Genomic DNA, 13229 nt, shown 5'->3' on the forward strand with positions numbered 1-13229 from the left:
AGCTTTATGCCATTTTTGTAGCTCCCTATCTTGAGTCTGCCTTAAATCCTATGCCAAACACAGCTCAACCCTGTCCAGAAGTCAGGGCCTATATGTAAATATTCTCCAAAATTATAGTATGAAATCTTCTCCCAGTGAATCCGAGTTTGTGGAGGAATGCATGAAATTACACACATACATTTATATTATCCAATATCTCCATAGCCAATTGCACAACTGTTATGGTGCCTAAATCCATACGCAAGACTTCCAGTGAGTTCAATGGGAGTTTTGCCTGAGTGGAAACTTTAAGATCATAGTTATTTTATTTTCAGAAATCATGGGTTTCTCAAACACACAGTCCTGAGCAGAATAAGTTACAAATTCGATTGTGAAAATGTAAGCCCTGAACATTCCTGTAGACTTTAGATAAAAGCTAGATCATTCTGACAATGAAAACTGGCTGCTGTCCAATTATTTCCCTTAAAGCACATTCACAATGTGGACACTATGCAAAACATAGAATAGTATGAATATGCTAATATTTACAGTATTTTTCAGACTAAATCCTGCAGCCATAAACACAGTATTCAAATGTTTGCACGTAGTTTTTTTTTTCTTGAACATTCAAAAGCCACAGATGTAATGGTTTCTCTGTGCACTAAAAATCTCTGCTATTATTTTGAGATACAGGAGTATTTTAGCACAGTTTTACTTCACAGCATTTCTCACACGGTGAAGCTTTTGAATGGGGTGTAATGGATCTGGATACCTGAGTCCACTTTATTCGTAACAATGATGTGCTATCAAATAGCTGTAACCATTCCTCTGTTGCCATAGCACAGAACACAACATCCCTTGTCATAGCAGCTGAACTCCTGCCTGGAGGTGCAATGATCAAGACAATACAGGTGCTCCCTTCCTGATCAGTCAGTCCCTGTTGGTCTAAGCTTATTTGAATGATTTCTTCAGCAAACACCCATTAATGGTCTGCTAAGCCATGTCTCATTATTTCTTAACCAAGAGGATATTTTTTGGACCTTAGAAGTAGTTCAGTACCATGGTCAGCACAAAGACATCTCGAATCTATGTAACTATAAGGTGAAGTAGACAGCTAACGGATCAAGGATGTGACACTGATGGAAACAAAAGAAAGCAACAATGGAGAGGAAAATGTCTTGTCTGATGCTGATGATTTGTATGGGGAGAGCAGAGGAAGGCATTTGACTTACTGTACCACGCTTTAATCAGAGAGAAAAGCAAAGCTGTTTAAGTGATGCAGATGTAACCGAAAACATTTTGTTGTGATCTTTAACAAAAAATTATATTGCAAGCAGCTGAAGAAGCAATAAACTTTTAGCCTGGTTCAAGTGAGCATCTGGCAAATCTGCCTTCCAGCTAACAAGAGACTCGGTTACTGACTAGCTAATTTTGCCTTAAAATCAAGAGGCTGAAGGAGACAAGGTACAGGGTGAAGAAAGTGGCACATTATGTTCAGAAAGATCCATTCAGTCTTTCACCCCAGCTCCCATAGGAGGAATCTGTCTGATGATATCCCTTGCTATGATGGCATAGGCTCTGCTGTAAGGCTGATCCGCAGCACCTCTATGTACACTCTTGGAGGGGAGCAGCAGAGACTCAATGAATCCTTGAAAAAATGCAAAAGTACCACCAGTATAGATTCGTGTGCATACTTCCCACAGAAAGAGGAAGACAGGGCCTGGATGTACTCCAAGACTCAACATTGCTTACAGTACTTACAGGATCTATTAGCTTTGAGAAAAAAATACCTTGACAGCATCAATGACTTAAAATCCATGAACATGACATCAGAAATTTCTCCGGTGTCAACGAAATCCTCCAAAACAGGGGAAAGGCCACTACACCCACTTCCTACCAGGCACTCCGCTAAGGTAAGGCCTATTGTATCTAAGCACAAGAAAATATTCTTGCCATGTGGTTACCTACCATTTGCCTTGACTGTGTAACATGTAGTTGCATAACCTCTTTTGGTTTTCTGTGTCAATGGTCTTTATTCAAGATCAAGTCCTCTTTTAAGTCCACTCTTATTGTGCCACCATTTGAAATAAAGAATAATTTAATGTTTACAAGCAGTCATACAATAGTGAATAAAGAGCGAATAAAGGTTGAGTAGTACCTGCTGAATTAAATTTGATTTTCTGTGTATCCTGGATGCAAACAGAAGAACTAAGGTATCAACCATAATCTGATGATTGTGCATGTTCCTTTAGGATCTAGATTTGACCTGATAACAGAACATTCTAAAGGAGCAGCTGACTGCTGCTGTCTCTGGGATCCTGGTGGTTTATGAGACCACAGTCAATCATGTGGGGTTTTTGTTAGTTTGAGGTTATCATTTGTGTTATTAAGTGCCACCAATTATAGCCCTCTACCAAGAATGGGGGGACCTGGTTATATTTCATCACTTTTAGAGGTAGGGTCCAATAACAGCCTTTTTTGGAGAACAGCTGGAGTGCTTTAATAGATTAAAATGGTGACAGATGCCATTTTCTATCTTCCCAACTCTGCCACAGACCTTCTGTGTGATCTTGGGCAAGTGACTTCATTGTGCCTCCATTCCCCATGCGTAAAAAGGGGATAATAATACTTCCCTTCTGCACAGGAGTGTTGTGAGGAAAATAAACCATAAATACTTAGAAGACACTCAGACAGTACAGTGATAGAGTCATGGAAGTACCTCAATAGGTAGAGAATCCTGGAGTGGGGGGAGATGAGAACACATAGGGCCTGTAAACACATATTTGGAGTGATGTGGCGTGTGCATGAGTCGAGATTTATCTGAATGTTTTGGGGAAAATGTGCGTGAGAGCGAGAAAGAGTTGGGTGTGTATGATGTCTGGAAAATGCATCCATAAAATAATTGTGTTCAAGGCTATCACATCAGATGGCACTTCATGGTTATCCACCTTGGTTGTTTATAGCTGTTACTGATTGGAGAGCTCAGTAATCCATTGAGATAAGTAGGAGGCTTTCTATTGACTTTGCATCAGGCCCCGTGTAAACTGCTTTGAAATTTTCTACACAGAGTACATTCTTTTATTGAACCACCATGATTTTCACTGAGCAGCCAGGTACAATGTCATCAGCAGTACTAGTTTTGTCATCGCTACAAGTTTCACTGCCTGCCACGGGGACACAGCCAGTATTAGTTCTCAATGCTCCATTCACTAGAAAGCTGCTGCTAACTAATACACTGGCAGATGCTTTAGAAACAGAAAACAAAATTTTGCACTTCACTGTCATTACACTCAGAACTTTGAAGTAGTCTGTATGAAAGGTGCTATCTCCAACCATTTTACAGAGTAAAGAATCATACAGTTGAAAAATCGAATGCAGCCTTTCCTTTCAGTTGCAGTTTTGGATCTCATGTATCTGAACTGTTTTGTTTGCATCTGCTCAGAAATGAGGCTGATTCAGCCTGGCTTGATTCAGTTAGATACAGAGCTCCCAGCAGTGGAAAGGCTGCCTGCCAGAGTATTGTGTTCATGCAAAGTGGCCACAATCCCTCCTTTGACAGCAGAGCCACAGCTGGCCTGTGCAGGGCCCACAGTGGGTGCAAGCGGGGCAGTGTGGGGAGGGGACAGAGGGCTGACTCGCTGCATCCCTTGGGACTCTCTATCAGCAAGGCATTGACCACACTTTGAAGTCAACCTCCCATGGCAGAAGCCCTGAAGGAGAACACTGGTTCAAATGCTGCCTACCCTCCCACAAGGACAAATTCACCTTTGGATATAGTAGCTTCTGCTACTGCATAGGGGGTGCAAATTGTGCCAGTGGGGGCTGAATGAAGCCTAAAAATTTCTGGTACCAGAGACCATATTTTCTAATGCTTTATGGGCCTGATCCAATGCCCACTCTGATCAATGGCAGTTTTCACATGACTTCAGTGGGCTTTGGATCAGGACCTACATTGGTATCATATTCGGTACACTGATGCTCAGTAAATAATGGAGGGGAAGAAGAATTAAGATGCATTGGCAAGGGGAGATGGAGACATTTGTAAAGAGATGAATAATCAAGGAGAGGGAAAGATCCACAATAGACACACTGAGATCTAGGAGGAGTGTGGCTTGCGCTATGCCGATGGGTGCCAGTATAAGAACCTTTTCATATGGATAAGTAGTCTAGGAATTTATGACACACCCTCCCTATAGTTAGTTGGGGTTGGTTCCCTTTTGATTCATGGGAGATTGACAGGCACTGGGGTCACTAACTCCATTGCCATCAGTGGTAGAATTCTGGATCTACCCTTGTGTAACAGAGCAGAATTTGGCCGAGTCAACACAGTGGCAAAGGATGCAAAACACTGCCAACTACAGTAGGTGCTGTAGAATAGATCTTACAGACAGAGGGTCCTTACATTTCCTGAGTGGGTTGTTATAGTGCTATGTACAATAGAAAATTTCTCTTTTAAAAAAAAAAGGAACTCTGATTTAACAAACAAATGCAGCTCTCATTTTCAAAGGTCTGGAGTATTAGGTCATCAGATTATAACTGACTCGTTCTTATGTATGACCAGCCTTGATTCCTGCTGGAGTGTTAACTCTACCAGCCTCCTGCTCATAAATGGATAATGTATGACATCAGCAGGATACTCTATACAGTGAGTCATTCTCACCAACACAAGCGGGTCGGTCACTGCACCGTAACACTGGCTTTGAAGAAAGGGGTTCTGAAGGACTCCGGAAGTAATCCAGAATACCACGGGTTATTTGGCTGCTTTCTAAATGGTACTTTTATTTAGTGATCACATGTTTCTTTTTAAACACAGGGATGTATTGTTTTGTACGTCACTATCTGCTTGCATTAACATTACCTTCAGTGAAAATTCATTTCTCTTTCTCTACATGATGAGGAATTAGTAGAAATGCACTCACCAAACACTAAGGAGGTTTGGATTTGGATCTGAATGGCTGTCTCTATAACAGGCTGAACCAAAGCCTGGTTACTGAATGGTATCTGACCTTTGGGTCTGGATTCAGGCTCAAACTTTGACCCTGGGGCTCGTCCTGAGGGAAAAATAATTTGTGTCTTGGATGATATTGACAAGACATTTTCTTTAAACTGTCTTCTAACCATTAAGGGCCAGATGTAATAGCAGTCACTAGTCAGTAGGTGTGAAGTGGCTGCTTCCTTTTAGCACTCCTATTGATGCAAGTCACCCCAAAGAGGTTAGGGAGCAAAGAAGCTAGGTCAAGCTTTATTCATCCCCTCACCAGCCTATAGAGCAGAGAGCTGCATCCTTCAAAGATATCTCGGAGAGTCAGGGAGGTAGTGTGGTAGGGACACACTGCTCTCAATGGCACAGTCTGGCCTTAAACCGAGTGAGAACATAAGCAGTCCTTACTTGGGCAGAACTCCGAGGACAGTCAATGGGAGTTTTGTCTATACAGACACTGCAGTACATAGAAACTCCAAGAAGTGTTACTCTATTGTCATAACTATTTCAGTTTTTACACACAGAAATGTTTATTGAAGAGAGATTTTTAAACCCTACTGGTTTTCATTTGGGGTTATCACCACACTATCAAATTGTCCCCCTTTAGTGGCACAAAAGCCTCCTTCCTCCTTAAATAGACTTTATGCACAAAGACCTCAGTTTCCACATAGGCACCAAAATAAGTGGGCAGATTTTCAGAAGAGCTCAGAATATTGAGTGCCGAGGGCTGTTTGAAACTCTACCCCTGCATGTCAGGACACGAGATGTTGGCTGACAAGCACTTTGAAAATCTGGCCCTAGCTGTTGTGGGGGAGGGCAGGTGCTGAGTATTTGAAAATCTGGCCCATTAGTACCAAGAGGTTCAACCTGTTTGGGAGGCAGTGTCTCCTAATGGGTAGTGCCTGGGTCTGGCATTCAGGAGGTATGGGTTCTACTGCTCGCTGTAGCACTGGCCTGCTGGGTCTTGGGCAAGTCACTTTCCTTCTCCAAGCCTCAATTCCCCATCTGTAAATTGGGGATAATGATCCTGACTTCCTGTCTAAGTGCTCTGAGATCTCCTGATGAAAAGAGCAATATAAGCACTAGGTATTTGTGGACAATTCTTAGCTTGGTATGAACTATGGACTAAAGATGGGCCCAAATAAAATCAAAATTTGGGCTGTTTGGATCCAGCTGCAACTCCGCTTTGCATGGTTCTCTTATTAAGAAGTAGTTCTATATTATTCTCAATGTACTTATTTCTTACACATTTGTTCAACAGATATCAATGGAGAAAAGAGTCCCACAGCCCAATTCAGATGTAAGAGAGGCAATAGCCTTCTTGGACTCAGTGATTGCAGATCTGGATGCAGAGAGATCGCAGAAAGTTCCTGTGACAGATCTCCCAAACGTGGATGTTGACTTTGATGGTGAAGTCTATATAGTACATCTAAAATACTATTACTAAGGGAAGAGGGGTGGAGGCATGAAGGGAAAATATGTGGATCATAAAAATGTCACACTCCAATTTCTACAACAGGTAGTCTTGTTTATAGAGCTGTTAAAAATATCAGCAGAATAGTCCTTATCTATAGGTGACTGAAACATATCTTTCTATATAGATTGATCTCTTTCCTCATTCAGAAATGGTTGGCTGATATTGGTCAACCTTATAAACCAAAAACTCACTGACAGGCACCAGTGTGCAAATATTGGATTGGGGGAGGGGTATCACTGACAATTCAATCAATACACTTATTTCAGGTTGATCCAAAAAATGAATTTTTCTGAAAAAAATCTGATTAATTGAAAAGTCAGAAAACAAGTAGTTTTTGGTTGAATGAAACATCGTGTTTGCTCTGACATGAAATGCTTTGTTTGGATTTCAAGCTTCTCCCTCCCCCTCTCCCCAGTTTAAAATAAAGCTAAAGGTGATTTTGAAACCAAAATTCATTTGGAATCAAACTAAATATTTTGTTTCAAAGAGGTTGAAGTGAAACATTACTTTTGGGGAAATTTGAGAGGTTCCACCCTCCTCTCCCACTACAACCGTTTGCTGAAAAGGACACAAATTCACAGAATATCAGAGTTGGAAGGGACCTCAGAAGGTCATCAAGTCCAATCCCCTGCTCAAAGCAGGGCCAGTCCCCAATTTTTGCCCCAGATCCTGAAATGGCCCCCTCAAGGACTGAACTCACAACCCTGGGTTTAGGAGGCCAATGCTCAAACCACCAAGCTATCCTTATCAGCCAACTAAAATCTGCATTTTTCACCAAGAAAAGTTTTTGTTGAAAGATCTTGCCAGCCTACCTATAAGCTAGAGATAAAGTACAGAAAATTTTAGTCAGAAAGTGAAATTCAGACATTCCTAAAGTAGAAGTCATTATGAAAACTTCACTATGTTACTCAGCATTACTTCTAGAAAGGACTTAATTAACATCCTCCTTTGTCAATTACTAGCTGAATGTCAACATTCATTGGGAAGCTATTAACTAGAACTATCTTCTGTCTTTCAGTTGCTACCAGCACTCGTGAGCACAGTTTACATTCAAACTGGATTCTCCGTGCCCCCCAGAGGCACTCCCAAGATGCCTTGCACATAGAGGCAGCAAGCCAGTCTAAAAGAAACAGCCAGAGAAGAACAACTGGCTCCAGAAAGAGATTGGAAAGATATCCAATTTATTTACCCAAAGCAGTGGAAGGGGCATTCAGCACTTTAAAATTTAAACCAAAATCATGTAAGAAGGACTAGCCCCAGCTGGAAGATAGCTATATGAAAAGCTAGAATGTGTAGCAGTTACTTCTCTTGGTAAGCTCTGGCCCACCCAACACTGCAGCAGGTACATAACAGTGCATGTTAACTGAAGGCTTTTTATGCTGTTTGTATTGTGAGCCATGGCTATTCCAGGTTTGCAGTGACATTGGAGCATAGCTCATTGAGTTCACGGTGCCTAACAATACTGCTTTATCATTGGGTGCGGGGGAAGCGCCAACTTGGCAAGTGTTTTCCAGTGTTATTGGAAGCAATGATTTCAGCATTGCCTGGTGCAGTCATCTCTCTCCTGCCTCTAGTGCTACAAAGCAGTTCTATTGATCTTTGGTGAATATTTGCACCAGGAGTTCCAATTTCAGGGCAGCGAAATGGACTTTCCTCATCTTTGCAGGAGAGGATTTAGTGTGTGCCATCATCAGTCCCATGACCTGAGAGCACGCAGTGGCACCAACGAGAGGCTGTGGAGAAGGCAGCCTTGAAAGGGCCTTAAAAATAACAGCAATAAGAGCATCAGCATGAGCAGGGATGTGTTGAGACAATTCTCTCACTGTGTGCTAGAAAAGTCAAGAAGTTCCTGTACTCTGCTCTCTGATGGAAACTGTTTTGATGTGGGAGAAGCACAGAAGCTTCCTTGCAGGTGGAGATTTGTGCAATTCTTTTCATAGGTTACAAAAAATAAAAAAAATTCCTCAACCATATATTTGAATATCCCAGATGCTGATCAAGCCTTACCTAGATGATGGGAATTTAAAACATTTATATGCACTCCTATAGGTGTGTAATATCTTTGAACAGTAGCATTTGTGAACAAACAGGACATGGACTACTCTCTAATCCGGGGTGGGGGGAGGAAATCATGAACATAAATCCTAGTACATCAGCACTAGTTTATGCCCATTACCTGGACATCTGTGTTCATTAAGACCTCCAGTAAACACTGGAAAAAACGTGTACTATAGAGGTGCTTCTAAGAAGGTGCTTTTACCTTAGTCATGCTACATAAGCCATTTGGAATTTTTATGACATACAGTATGTCTATTTCTCTAACGAATAGCAAAGTAAAACCTCATGGACTACACTGAAGCATTCCCACCATGTTGCACTGGCTGTTTGGACCAGGCACTGCCATTATGAGTCCCTAGTTTTTGTCTGAACCTCATCCAGGTTAAAGTTGACTTTCTTCAGAATCTGAAAGAAAAGCAAGTTAGAGAAAGTCTATTTTGCTCCAGTGTCTTTTCTTTCTATTGGCCTTCAGTCAGTACTGATCCTTGGTGCATGGCTTATTGGACATGAAATTTACTATTTTAACTGTGTCTGCAATGGGCTACACTCACCTCTCATGAGCACCTGTTGGCCAAGTGCGTGTGCCTGCACTCTCTCTCTGTCTTTGTGGTGGGTCTTTGCTGACTCAGCCCTCCAGCCAAGTCTCTCACACACACAATCTGTCTGTGAGTAAAAGCACAGCAAACTCCTTCTGGGGTATAAGTCCAACAGGGGCCTCTCTCAGTAACATCTCTCTCAAGTTGTCCCTGCTCTGGTATAGAGCAATGCCCCAGGGCTCCCTCCCTGGAGGCAATGTCTTCACCCTCTCAGGTCCTTTCTGGCCACAGCTCTCAAGCTGGCCAATGCAGTTCAGTTGTCCTTCTAGGGTGTATCAAGGTCCAGGCCACTTTCCCAGTGGCTGGTGGGGGTGCAGGGTGGTCCCAGCCCAGGGACCCTATAGATAGCAGCTGTGCCATGTCCCTTTATCTAAGCCACACTGCTGCTCTAATTCCCTGGGCCACTTCCCCATGGGTCCAGTACATTCTTCACACTTACCTCAGGGCCTTGTCCTGGTGGAGTCCCAGCAGCCAGCCCAGAGCTCCTTCACATTCCCCCAGGGTTCTGCCAGCATTACTCTGTCCAAGGCCAGCTGGCCATACTCCTCCTACTCTAGCAAAGAACTAAACTCTCTCTGGCCCTGCAGCTCTTCTTATACTAGCTTGTTGGTTCCTGATTGGCTGCTTCTGACACAGCTGCTCTAGGCAGCTTGAAGGATTTCTCTACTGCCCTTTTCTGGGGTAGGGTGTGGCAGGGCCTCAGGCCTCCAGCAGGGGGCCTCCGGACCTAGTTCACCCTGTCACAGTGTCCCTTGTGAATTGGGAAGGTACTTTGCACAACTCCCTGCCATTTCTATGTTCAGCATTTCTGCTATACAAGGGACTTGGGTAAAGATCCAGAGGCAGGGACTGCTGAATTAATCAGTTTATTGCATTGTAACCTTCATGAGCATCATGCATGCTGTACTGTAACATTTACTAGACAGCAAGTGTTATAGATCTGCATTTCTATTGCTTCTTGACAGACTTACTTGACCAGGATTCCTGCCACTGGCTAAACATTCTTCAGATCTTATTGAGTTAGGATGCTGTTCTTCACCTGATAGGAGAGTGCCAAGGAATCAGCTGTTCACTGCTGACACCTGCTGATTGAATAACATCCTTTTTTTTCTTTCTAATGATATTCATGAACTGAGTTTGCTTCTGTTACACTTCAATTTTACATGTTGTTCCTCTACATTCAGCTTAGCCTGTAGTCCTGCCCAATCAAGCAACATAAATTCTGCCAACATCATCCAGAAAGTCTGATGCCATGTTGAAGCAATAAATTGGGGTATAAATGTAGCCTGTTGCTCATAGACTATAATGGTAGAAGCAACCATCATAGTCATCTAGTCTGACCTCCTGCATATTGCAGGCCACAGAACCTCACCCATCTACTCCTGAAATAGGCCCAGAACCTCTGGCTGAGTTAGTAAAGTCCTCAACTCTTGATTTAAAGACTTCAAGTTACAGAGAGTCTAGCATTTACTCTAGTTCAAACCAGCAAGTCACCCATGCCCCAAGTTGCAGAGGAAGGTGAAAAAAGCCCCAGGTTTTCTGCCAGTCTGACCTGAGGAAAAATTCCTTCCCGACCCCAGATATGGCAATCAGTTAGACCCTGAGCATGTGGGCAACCTACCAGTCAGACACCTGGAAAAGAATTCTCTCTTGTAACTCAGAGCCATCCCCATATAGTGTCCCATCTCCAGCCATTGGAGATATTTGCTAACAGCAGTCACAGATTGGCTACATGCCGTTGTAGGCAGTCTCATCATACCATTCCCTCCATAAACTTATCAAGCTCAGTTTTGAACGTATGGAAACCAGCTAGATTTTTTGCCCTTACTGCTCCCTTTGGAAGGCTGTTCCAGAACTTCACTCCTCTGATGGTCAGAAACCTTCGTCTAATTTCAAGCATAAACGTAATTGATGGCTAATTTATATCCATTTGTTTTTGTGCCAACATTGGCCCTTAAATAACTCCTTTCCCTCCCTGGTGTTTATCCCTCTGATGTATTTACAGAGCGAAATCATAACTCCCCCTCATCTTTCATTTTGTTAGGCAAAACAAGCCAAGCTCCTTAAATCTCCTCTCAAAAGGTAGAAATTCTCAATTCCTCTGATCATTCTAGTAGCCCTTCTCTGCACCTATTGCAGTTTGAATTAATCTTTTTTAAACATGGGAGACCAGAATTGTACACACTATTCCAGATGAAGTCTCACCAGTACCTTGTATAACGGCAATAACACTTCTCTATCCCTGTTCAAAATACCTCACCTGATGCATCCTAGGATTGCATTAGCCTTTTCCATGGCCACATCACATTGGTGGCTCATAATCATCCTGTGATCAACCAATACACCCAGGTCTTTCTCACCCTCTGTCGCTTCCAACTGATGCCTCCCCAGTTTATAACAAAAATTCTAGTTGTTAGTCCCTACTTATATGACCTTGCACTTTGCACTATTAAATTTCATCCCATTTCTTTTACTCCAATTTTAAAGGTCATCCGTATCTTCTTGTATGATATTCCAGTCATCCTCCATATTGGCAATACCTCTCAACTTTGTGTCATCTGTACATTTTATTAGCACTCTCCCACTTTTTGTGCCAAGGACTGTAATAAAAATGTTAAATAAGATTGGTTCCAAGATTGATCCTTGAGGAACTCGTCTAGTAACCTCCCTCCAGACTGACAGTTCACCTTTCAGCATGAGCCGTTGTAGTGTCTCCTTTATCCACCTTTTAATTCTCATATTAATCCCCATTTTCTATAATTTGATAGTTTCCCATGTGGAACTGTATCAACTGCTTTACTAAAATTCAGGCAGATTAGACCTACTGCATTTCCTTTGTCTAGAAAATCAGTTATCTTCTCAAAGAAAGAGATCAGGTTGGTCTGGCACGATCTACCTTTTGTAAAACCATGTTGTATTCAATCCCAATTACTGTTAACCTCTGTCTTTAACGACTTTCGCTTTCAAAATTGGTTCTAATACAACTGAGGTTAAACTAACAGGCTTGTAGTTTCCCAGATCACTATTTTTTTTTCCTTTTAAAAATATAGATACTAGATTTGGAATTCTCTAGTCATAGGGTACAATCTCCAGGTTTACGGAGTCATTACAAAATCCTTGCTAGTGGGTTTACAATGTCATGTGCCTTTAATATTCTTGGATGGAGATTATCCAGGATCCCCAATTTGGTCCCATTAAGCAGTTTGAATTTGGCTTCAGCCTGGGATGTGGTAATTTTTACTTCCACATCCTTGTTCCTATTAGCCACCCTGCCATTGCCCCCAAGCTCCTCATTAACCTCATTAAAAACTGAGCCAAAGCATTCATGTAGGTTTTGGGCCATGCCTAGATTATCTTTGATCTCCACCCCATCCTCAGTGTTTAGTGGTCCCACTTCTTATTTCCTTAGATTTATATATTGGTTTTAATTTCCTTTGCAAGGTCCAACTCTGGTCAGCTTTTGGAAGTTCTTATCTTTTCCCTACACTTCCTGACCTCCAAGAAGTAGCTTTCCTTGCTGAACCATCCCTTCTACCATTCCTTTTAGGCTTTCTGCTTTTTCTTAATAACATATTTGAGATGCTCATTCATCCAGTTTGGTCTGCAACACTTTCCTATGAATTTTTCCCCTTGCTTGGGATGTAGGTAGTTTCTGCAACTTTGACTTAAAGTAATTCCAAACCTCCTCCATATTCAGATCCTTGAGGTTTTCAGTCAGGTCCACTTCCCTAACTCATTCCCTTAATTTCTTTAAAGTTTACATTTTTGAAATCAAGAACCCTAGTTGCAGATCTGTTTTTGTTTATCCTTCCGTTTAGTTTAAACCAAATTAACTCATGATCACTCAAACCAAGGTGGTCCTCTACAGCCAGTTCTTCTATGAGATCATTGCTACTTACCTGCCCCACCACGTTGGCACCTCCTATATTGTGGCCCTGCCCACTCTTTAGAGAAGGATAAAACTGCTTCAGGGCAGCTCTAACATCAGCTCAGCTGCAATGGTTTCCTAGGCACCATTCAGCAACCAAGAAGAGGTGGAGCACAGGATGCTTCTGCCACACACCCTCTCTTCGCAGACATAGCCCTTATGCTGAGGGTCTGGGAGGGTAGCATAAAGTCACTTTGGCAGCTTTATGCC

At 42.3% G+C, this 13229-nt stretch overlaps 1 protein-coding gene across 1 annotated transcript; it reads left to right on the top strand.

Annotated features, from left to right (window-relative positions):
- The first annotated feature begins 1469 nt into the window (after window positions 1-1469).
- Window positions 1470-7691, top strand: C1H13orf42 (chromosome 1 C13orf42 homolog). The gene is given in 4 exon segments (XM_073323333.1): window positions 1470-1855; window positions 5162-5213; window positions 6234-6369; window positions 7456-7691. Coding segments are annotated over 4 exon segments (810 nt in total).
- The last annotated feature ends 5538 nt before the right edge of the window (window positions 7692-13229 follow it).

The sequence above is a fragment of the Lepidochelys kempii genome, chromosome 1, assembly GCF_965140285.1.
Source record: "Lepidochelys kempii isolate rLepKem1 chromosome 1, rLepKem1.hap1, whole genome shotgun sequence".
Lineage (NCBI taxonomy): Eukaryota > Metazoa > Chordata > Testudines > Cheloniidae > Lepidochelys > Lepidochelys kempii.